General features: G+C 43.0%; 1 protein-coding gene across 1 annotated transcript; it reads right to left on the bottom strand.

Annotated features, from left to right (window-relative positions):
* Nucleotides 1-3,339: 3,339 nt before the first annotated feature.
* On the bottom strand, nt 3,340-9,254 carry LOC148101674 (uncharacterized). The gene is made up of 6 exons (XM_087846716.1): nt 9,213-9,254; nt 8,371-8,590; nt 7,907-8,007; nt 3,986-4,174; nt 3,850-3,924; nt 3,340-3,738 (listed from the first exon to the last, which is right to left on the bottom strand). Exons 2-6 carry the CDS (start codon nt 8,588-8,590, stop codon nt 3,595-3,597), a joined length of 729 nt encoding a protein of 242 aa, XP_087702842.1. The 5' UTR covers nt 9,213-9,254; the 3' UTR covers nt 3,340-3,594.
* Nucleotides 9,255-9,489: the final 235 nt, after the last annotated feature.

Genomic DNA, 9,489 nt, shown 5'->3' with positions numbered 1-9,489 from the left:
ACAGGAGAAATATGCTCTCTCTTTCTAGTCCCTGTCAGTACTCTTGCTGCAGCATTTTGGATTAACTGAAGGCTTTTCAGTGAGTTTTTTGGACATCCTGATAATAATGAATTGCAGTAGTCCAGCCTGGAAGTAATAAATGCATGAACTAGTTTTTCAGCGTCACTCTGAGACAGGATATTTCTAATTTTAGAGATGTTGCGCAAATGGAAGAACGCAGTCTTACATATTTGTTTAATATGTGCGTTGAAGGACATATCCTGGTCAAAAATGACTCCAAGGTTCCTCACAGTGTTACTGGAGGCCAAGGTAATGCCATCCAGAGTAAGAATCTGGTTAGATACCAAATTTCTAAGCTTTTCAGCGCCGAGTACAATGACCTCAGTTTTATCTGAGTTGAGAAGCAGAAAGTTAGTGGCCATCCAAGTCTTTATGTCTTTAAGACATTCCTGCAGTTTAACTAATTGGTGTGTGTTATCTGGCTTCATGGACAGATAGAGCTGGGTGTCATCTGCATAGCAGTGAAAATGTATGCTATGTCTTCTAATGATGCTGCCTAAGGGAAGCATGTATAATGTAAACAGAATTGGTCCTAGCACTGAACCCTGTGGAACTCCATAATTAACCTCAGTGTGTGAAGAGGACTCTCCATTTACATGCACAAATTGGAGTCTATTAGATAGATATGATACAAACCACTGCAGTGCAATACCTGTAATACCTACAGCATGTTCTAATCGCTCTAATAGAATATTATGGTCAACAGTATCGAATGCTGCACTAAGGTCAAGAAGGACAAGCACAGAGATGAGTCCACTGTCAGAGGCCATAAGAAGATCATTTGTAACCTTCACTAAAGCTGTTTCTGTGCTGTGATGAGCTCTGAAACCTGACTGAAACTCTTCAAATAAACCATTCCTCTGCAGATGATCTGTTAGCTGTTTGACAACTACTCTTTCAAGGATTTTTGATATGAAAGGAAGGTTGGAGATTGGCCTATAATTAGCTAAGACTGCTGGGTCTAGAGATGGCTTTTTGAGTAAAGGTTTAACTGCAGCCACCTTGAAGGCCTGTGGTACATAGCCGATTATTAGAGATAGGTTGATCATATATAAGATCGAAGAATTAATCAATGGCAGGACTTCTTTGAGCAGTTTTGTAGGAATGGGGTCTAAAAGACACGTTGATGGTTTGGAGGAAGTAATTATTGACGTTAACTCAGAAAGATCGATTGGAGAAAAAGAGTCTAACTTAACATCAATGGAACTACAAGTAGCTGTAGATAATATTACATCTGTGGGATGATTATTGGTAATTTTTTCTCTAATGATAAAAATTTTATTTGTGAAGAAGTTAATGAAGTCATCACTAGTTAACGTTAAAGGGATGGTTGGCTCAACAGAGCTCTGACTGTTTGTCAGCCTGGCTACAGTGCTGAAGAGAAACCTGGGGTTGTTCTTATTTTCTTCAATCAGTGATGAGTAGTAAGCTGTTCTGGCTTTGCGGAGGGCTTTCTTATAAAGCAACAAACTATTTCTCCAGGCTAAATGATGATCCTCTAAATTTGTGACACGCCATTTCCTCTCCAGATTACGAGTCATCTGCTTTAGGGTACGTGTTTGAGAATTATACCACGGGGTCAGGTACTTCTGATTAGAGACCTTAGTTTTCACTGGAGCTACAGTATCCAGAGTCGTACGTAGTGAGGAGGTGAAATTATTAACAAGATAATCGACCTCTGTTGGGGTAGCGTTCAGATAGCTGCTCTGCTCTGTGTTGGTACAGGGCATTGACGATGATAACAGTGGCTGGATTATATTCTTAAACTTAGTTACAGCGCTTTCAGAAAGACATCTACTTTGATAAAGTCCACTCTCCACTGCTGCGTAATCAATTATTGTAAATGTAAATGTTATCAAGAAATGATCAGACAGGAGAGGGTTTTCAGGAAACACTGTTAAATGTTCAGTTTCTATGCCATATGTTAAAACCAGATCTAGAGTGTGATTAAAGTGGTGGGTGGGTTCTTTTACATTTTGAGAGAAACCAATTGAGTCTAACAACAGATTAAATGCCATGTTGAGGCTGTCATTTTTAGCATCTACATGGATGTTAAAATCACCCAGAATAATTATTTTATCTGAGCTCAGAACTAAATTAGATATAAAGTCTGAGAAATCAGACAGAAACTCTGTGTAAGGCCCAGGTGGACGATAGATGATAACAAGTAAGACTGGTTTCTGAGTTACACAGCTGGGGTGGACAATGTTAAGCATCAGGCTTTCAAATGAATTAAAAGTCTGTCTTGGTCTTTCATTAATTAATAGACTGGTGTGAAAAATTGCTGCCACACCGCCCCCTCGACCTGTGCTTCGAGATTTCTGGTAGTTAGAATGACTCGGGGGTGTTGATTCATTTAAGCTAACATAATCATCCTGCTGCAACCAGGTTTCTGTAAGGCAGAGTAAATCAATTTGTTGATCATTTATTAAGTCATGTACTAACAGAGACTTGGAAGAGAGAGACCTAATATTTAATAATCCACATTTCACTGTTTTACTCTTTGGTTCAGATGTGGATACTGTATTGTTCTTTCTTTGTAAATGTTTAAGTTGTTTGTTGCTGGTTTTTAGTTTGTTTTTTGTCTTTTTGGAAGCAGACACAGTCTCTATGGAGATGGGTTTTTGGGGGGGTAGCAGGAGGAGAGAAGCTGCAGAGAGGCGTGTAAGACTGCAACTCTGCTTCCTGGTCCCAACTCTGGATAGTCATGTTTTGGGGGGTTTAATAAATTTGTCCATATTTCTAGAAATGAGAGCTGCTCCATCCAAAGTGGGATGGATGCCATCTCTCCTAACAAGACCAGGTTTCCTCCAGAAGGTTTGCCAATTATCTATGAAGCCCACATCGTTTCTGGGACACCACTCAGACAGCCAGCAATTTAAGGAGAACATGCGGCTAAACATGTCACTCCTGGTCTGATTGGGGAGGGGACCAGAGAAAACTACAGTTTGAAGTGGATCTATTCAGCTTTTATGTCCTGATCATTTTAAGCATCAACAAAGTTTCTAAAAACAAGCAACAGTTTGTCATCATTCATAAACTCTGACGTCACAGGAGTGTTTTTATTCCTGTCCCATGTTTGAACGTTTCTGCATATCAGAGCTGCCAACACGGCACCGACTCAGGCTGGAACTGACTTTAAATACTTCATCATTCATGATCCTGTTCAAACCACATCCAGGGGAAATGTTATTAGCATGTAGCCTTTAGCTCACGTTGCTGCTCCTGAGGTGGATCAATGTGACGTCACACAGCTCTGAGTCCTCGAGTCTGATCCAGGCTCGTGCTTTAAGACACGTTTCTGTGTAACACTCAGCTCAGGTGTGTTCAGGACATTTGCTTGGAAGAAGCCGTCTGTGGATAAATCCTGCTCTCCACCTCAGCTGTCAGGTTTATCCAGAGAACGGCCGTCCTGACTTCCAGCAGCCCCACAGTCCTCGTTTCTAATAAACTGGCATCACTGAAACGAACTGTCTGCCTCGCTGTTCAATAATCTGCTCTTTGCCAATTTCCCAGCAGAACCTTCCACTCATATCAGCATTTTTCTGTGATTCTCACATGAACTAAGCATAAAAAGCTGAAGCCAACCTCAGAGTTCCCCGTAGTGAGGAAGAGTTTCCTCTGAGCCACAGCTGAGTTTGATGCGTCCACAAAGGAAGACTGACGGGAGGACAGACTCTGGGAGAAAGGCAGATATTAAAAGATATGAATACAAAGTGCAACAAACAGCAGATTATGAAGAGCGGTTAGACCTTCATGTGTCCGTCATTGAAATGTGATCAAAATTACCTGTTTGACATCCTGATAGAAGAAAATCAGCTTCTTGGATCCGTTTGCAGCAAAGAATTCATGGATCAGACTGAACTGGAAGAATCAGACATTAATGACTCAAAGGTTCAACTCTGAGGAAGGATCACGAACTTACTCTGTCATCAGAGACGATGGCGTCTTCCACCGCCGCCTCCTCCAGGCTGCCGGCGTCTGCCAGCCTGCTCATCAGGTATTTATGTCGGGCATCCAGAGCTGCCCGCCGTTCCTCCTTCACGGCTCTCGCCTGTTTGGCTACTTCTCTCCTCGCCTCATTGGACAGCAGCGTCGTCCTTTTACCAGACACCTGGAGAAACATCAGCTCAGTCTACAGACGCAGAGACCAGCGAGAGCCAAACATCTGCAGGTTTCTGAGGACCACGTTTGACCCTGACTGGAGGCATCGATTCTGAGTGCGACTGCATAAACTGAGCTACTGCCCCCCCTCCACTGAGACGTTCTCCTGTGATGTGTCATGGGGGGAAGTGTTCCTCACGGTTGGACTCGTGAGAAGTTCAGTCAGTTTATTCAAACTTTAAAACATTTTCAGTCTCTGGATTTCAGCAGAAACAAATGTGAACACAGCACTTTTTGATTGAGTATAAAAGGATGAAAGAGTCAGTGATCAGCAGTGTTGGGACTAACGCGTTATTAAGTAACGCGTTACAGTAACTACGTTATTATTGTGGTAACGAGCACGGTAACTAGTTATTATGCCAAAATCAGGAACGCGTTAGTCGTTACTGGGATTTAGATAGGGTCGTTACTCGTTACTTCGTGTGGCGGCTATCGCGGAGCTTCCACAGATTCTGTAACATTAGCAAGTGGTGGAGGCAGCAGGTGGATGAGAGAAAGGGGACGCAGAAGGAAAAGAGACCCGAGGCGGCCGCCGGTCCAAGTGTGAACTGAACTTCAGGTAAGAAGTTATGACCTGCAGTCTATCTGGGTCAGATATAAACCAAGTTTAAGTGGAGTTTATTTTCGTTATGCTAACTTTTTCCGTACTGCGTACTAGCTAGCATGACGGAGTTTCTATACAGCTGGGTGGGTGCTATGATGTTAACGATGTTAAACTTTATTTTGTTCATAAGTTATTAGAGTTGCCAACCGTCCCGTCTGGTATTCAGAGAAAATATTACGCGTTTCTTATTGAGGTGAAAAGGAACAGTTTGTCCCGTAATTCAGCTACAATGAAAAAGACACAAAGCTGGAGTTTTTCTGTGTCTTTGCTGCATAGCTGCCTCTTCTTCTCTCATTCTCCCCCCTCCCTCTCCCGTTTCTACTTCAATCATGAAACTGATCAATGATCAGCTGATCGGCTCTCTTGTTTGTTTATCGCCCACTTTGCGCCAGAAAGAAACCAGCCTATTTCGCGTTAAACAACAGCAGCACGTTTAAGCTTGATCAGCTGTTGTTAGAATTTATTTAATATTAATTTCTAGTATCAGCTGATGTTTGCTGGAGCCACAGCTGCAAAAAAGCTGCTGGTCATGATGTCAGTTTGTTTATCTGGTGAGAGGGAAACATGAAGATGAAACCAGGAGATGTCCTTACTGAATCATCAGAGCTGAACAGGTGATGGAGGAACAGGTTTACCTTTTAGGTGACAGGAATGAGTTGAAGGGAAGTTATGAACTGTTTCTGAGAGACAGATAACCCCAGGATCCTTTTTTAGGTAGCTGACAGCTGGTAACTGTGCAGGTGCGGATCTAGCAAAGTTTTGCCAGGGGGGCCAGGTAGGGCATTAACAAGGAGAGGGGGGCACAAAGAAATACTTTTCTTTCTTATTCTCATTTAAAATGTCTAGCTTTTAAAAAATAATTATCTGAATCTTACAACAAAGCATTGATAGATTGATACATATATACCATCAAAACAGTGAACATCACTGTCACAACAGCATTTGTTTTCATTCAAAGGCTTTATGATTTTTCCTATAATGTCAGGCCGGTCTCTAGTCAAAATGCCCGGGCCAATTTTTTGTCCCAGTCCAGCCCTGTATGCAGCTCATCTGCAGTCTGGTGTTACCTACATCTTCCTATTCAGAAGGCAGAATTTCTGAGTTCTGAGTACAGTCAAAGCACCACGACTGCAGTTTTTGTGTTGGATGTAAAAGGCGCACATGACGCTGTGACGTAGGCTAGAATCATGGCAGCAGTCAATGACGGTCCAGGCGTGGGATTTCTCTCGTGGAAATATGTATTATCTTTTCCTTTCTATTGGTAGGTGGCACAGTGCACTTGTGGCAAGTAAGCAAGCTAGAAGACTGGCAAAGTTATGGAAGCAACACATTAACAAGAGAATTCTGAGTAAAACCAAAGTTACTTTCCCTAGTAACTAGTTACTTTGAAAGTAACGAGTAACTTGAAGTAACTGAGTTACTTTTGATAGAAGTAACTAGTAATGTAACTAAGTTACTATTTTAAAGTAACTTACCCAACACTGGTGATCAGTAACATTGTTGCTGCCTGATGCTGTTGTAGAGCTGTCTGTGGATCCTCACGTTCCTGGAAGCCTTCCCTGGATTGCTCAGATATCATTAACTTGTTTGTGTTCAGTAGAATCAGGTGTTGTGGATGCAGGTCGTAGCTGTGTGAGGCCTGTACAGTCAGCGCTGTGTGAGCGCTGTGTAACGTTAGCTTAGACTTCTTTCTGTTATTATCATCCTTCAGGTTCATGTTGTTTTCATTGTGCATCACAGGAAGTGTGGGTGGCTGTTAGCCTCACAGCTCATGGAGAGTTGCTGCTGCTCTGCCTCCTTTTTGATGTTTCTGCTCTTTGTGGCTTTGTGTTACTTTGTGTCGTGTCTGAAACAAAGTGAGTCCATGTTACTAACTGTAGTCTCTGTCTCGTGCACAGCTGACTGTTGTCTGAATGAAAGTATTTTTGTACTTTGTGTAATCTGTTGGGTCTTTGAGCCCTTTTTAAACAGCATATGAGCCATATGTATGTGTGTATATGAAAGGTTGTTTGTAATACATAAAACTGTTGCTTATTCTAGAGCTGCTGCTGTGCCTGATTGGTCGACTCGCTCTAAACTGAAGGTTGATTCTTTTGGTTTTTTACATGTTGTCAATAAACCAACTTCTTTATGATTTGAACGGCGTCTCTGACGTGTCACAGGCCTGTCAGCTTTCTTGGTGGTTGGTACAGTTTTGAGCTTCATGCTCTGGCTGTTGTTGGGTTTTCCTCTTTCATATTAAAGCTTTTGTCCTACATTTGCTCTAAAGTCTAATTCTAATCCCAGCACTGTGTCTGGGTGTGTGATGGTTGTTTTCCTGCTCTTTCTCATGAAACAGTCACAACATTGGCAGTCCAACTTTCACTCTTTGCTGCGTTTGCTGCAGCTGCAGTGAACATGGTGCCGTTTGCCTTTAACAAAGTTGTGCACAAAGGCTTTTTCTCTAGCAGACAGCTGTGTGGCTAAAAGTCAGATCATTTTTTACCACCTCAGTCACACTGGACTGAAACAAGAGTGAAACTAGGAAGAATCAGAGTTTGTCCAGTGACTGCACTGATTTTCTTCATATTCACAAACTGATTCTAAGTAGTTGCATCAGCCAGCTAATCACCCGGACACTGAGCGTCCAACACGCTCCCTGAAGGAAACGATTACATCCTCCAAACAATCCCAATCTGTCTCTGAATGACTGGAATTATTCTCTGATTGGTGAATAACTGGAATTTATCAATGCAGACACGTTGCCAACATGATGAAGTCAGTCTGAGTCTCTTTGGCTAACTTAACTCAAGTGGTTGCCGACTATTCTGGTTATATTCCCATATAACAGCAGGGTTGCTGAGCACCTCTGTCACTCTGCACTTATGTTCCCAGTTCTCTTTGTGGAGGAATTTTCCAGGAATTCCTGGGACCAGCTTTCCATGAGAGACCCGATCAGGAGCGACTGTCCTGGACACTCCCAGCATCACAGGGACTCACAAACCCGTCTACCACAGTGACTGATCGTCACAGGCCCACATGTAGCTTTAGATCACACGTGTGCACTTCCTGTGGTCACTGCTGGAACTCTAGACTCACCGAGGGGCCAGTGGTTGGTGAGGCAGCAGCAGCTGAAGTCATGTGACTAATGGCTCTCAGGTTCTGTCCTCCTATTGGCCGGTGTCCTTCACCTGTCACACCTGGTCCAGAAAGAGTGAGAATGTTCAGAGCTTTAATGGAAAAGAATATTATTCCATATAAAAGGCCTGTAACAAGTATTGTAGTGTTAATCAGGATGAAGTCCATCATGAACACTTCAGAGTGCTTCAGACAGTCGGTGTTTCATCCACAGAGCCTCCAGTCTGCATATCAAAGGATCCTGAGGAATGACAGTGACCCCGAGTTCCCCTCATTACATTCATGTGTGTGACTGTGAGGAAAAGGTGATCGTATGAACGTGTGTGAGCGAGTGAATGAGGCTTGTATCACAGTGGAGATAATGTCAGCGGCACAAGCTGGACGCTGCAGGTGTCACATGTGAATCTGTGCATCAGTGTCTGCACCTTTGTGGAGGTGAAGCTCAGGAGGTTTGTTCAAAGCTCTGTCTGCTCCATCTTTCTTTCCCTCAGGCCTCTCCAGATCAGGAAGGAGGTCCTGTTCTCCTTCTCCCTCCTGGACTTCTGGATCCAGGGAAGGATCAAAGTCTCTCAGCCCAGCATCAGAGCTTCTGGCTGGGGGAGGACTGGAAGTTTCAGCTGGAGGCTGAGAGCCTGGATCTGCCATCTGAGTCACAATTCAAATATTCTCAGTAATCTCATTTTGAAAGCTCATTCATTTGGACTGAATGTGGGACAGGAGCACATCTGTACTGCTTCAGCTGGACCTCTAACAGCACTTTATAAATGTTGGACTGTTTGATCTTCCAGCTGCTTCATGAAGCTGCAGATCTTTTCATTGGGTAACAGTTCTGACTGCAGCATGCGCTGCTCTTAAACCTGCAGCTATAGTTGTGCATTAATAACCTTCACAGATGTCCAGGTTACCCCTGCTGTGTGCTCTGATGCACATGTGCTGAACTCCTTTATTCACACAGCCACGTGTTTCTCACCTGCTACCAATGAAAGCTGCTAGTTTTTAAATAAGAAGAGATTTTACACAAAGCTTTTTCTCTTTTTTAATGTTTAATATAAACATTTCAATAATTTCCTTTTTTCTTACATTTGACTGATGGTATCATCTTTCTGTGAAACTGTGCTGCCATCATCTATCATAAGACCACAGATAAAATGCAGATACATGTGGTGTTAATAAAGCTCCCAAATAAAAACAAGACTCAGTGATAATAATGAGACGATGTTTCATCAGATCAGAAACCAGCAGGGTTATAATACCTGTGCTGACTCACCTGTGTGCGTCTGTCTGAGGACGAGTCTCTGATACTCTGGGACCAACCGGTGAAGTCAGACTAACAGTGGAAACAGGAAGTGAATCAAAGTTTGACTGTCTCCATGGTAACTCCGATGTCCCAGAAACACTCAGGTGCTCACTGAGCAATCTCTTGAGGCCAACACTCAGAAAGTAAAACAGTCTCTGAGCCTTTGTGGGAACATTTATCGTCTGTGCTGGAAAGGTGGAAACATCTGGGAGATGCAGCCTTAACACACTGGGTTTCACACGTCCTT

Source organism: Neolamprologus brichardi, chromosome 9 (genome assembly GCF_056152115.1).
Source record: "Neolamprologus brichardi isolate AB-2024 chromosome 9, ASM5615211v1, whole genome shotgun sequence".
NCBI lineage: Eukaryota > Metazoa > Chordata > Actinopteri > Cichliformes > Cichlidae > Neolamprologus > Neolamprologus brichardi.
This window is presented reverse-complemented; position numbering and strand designations above follow the sequence as displayed.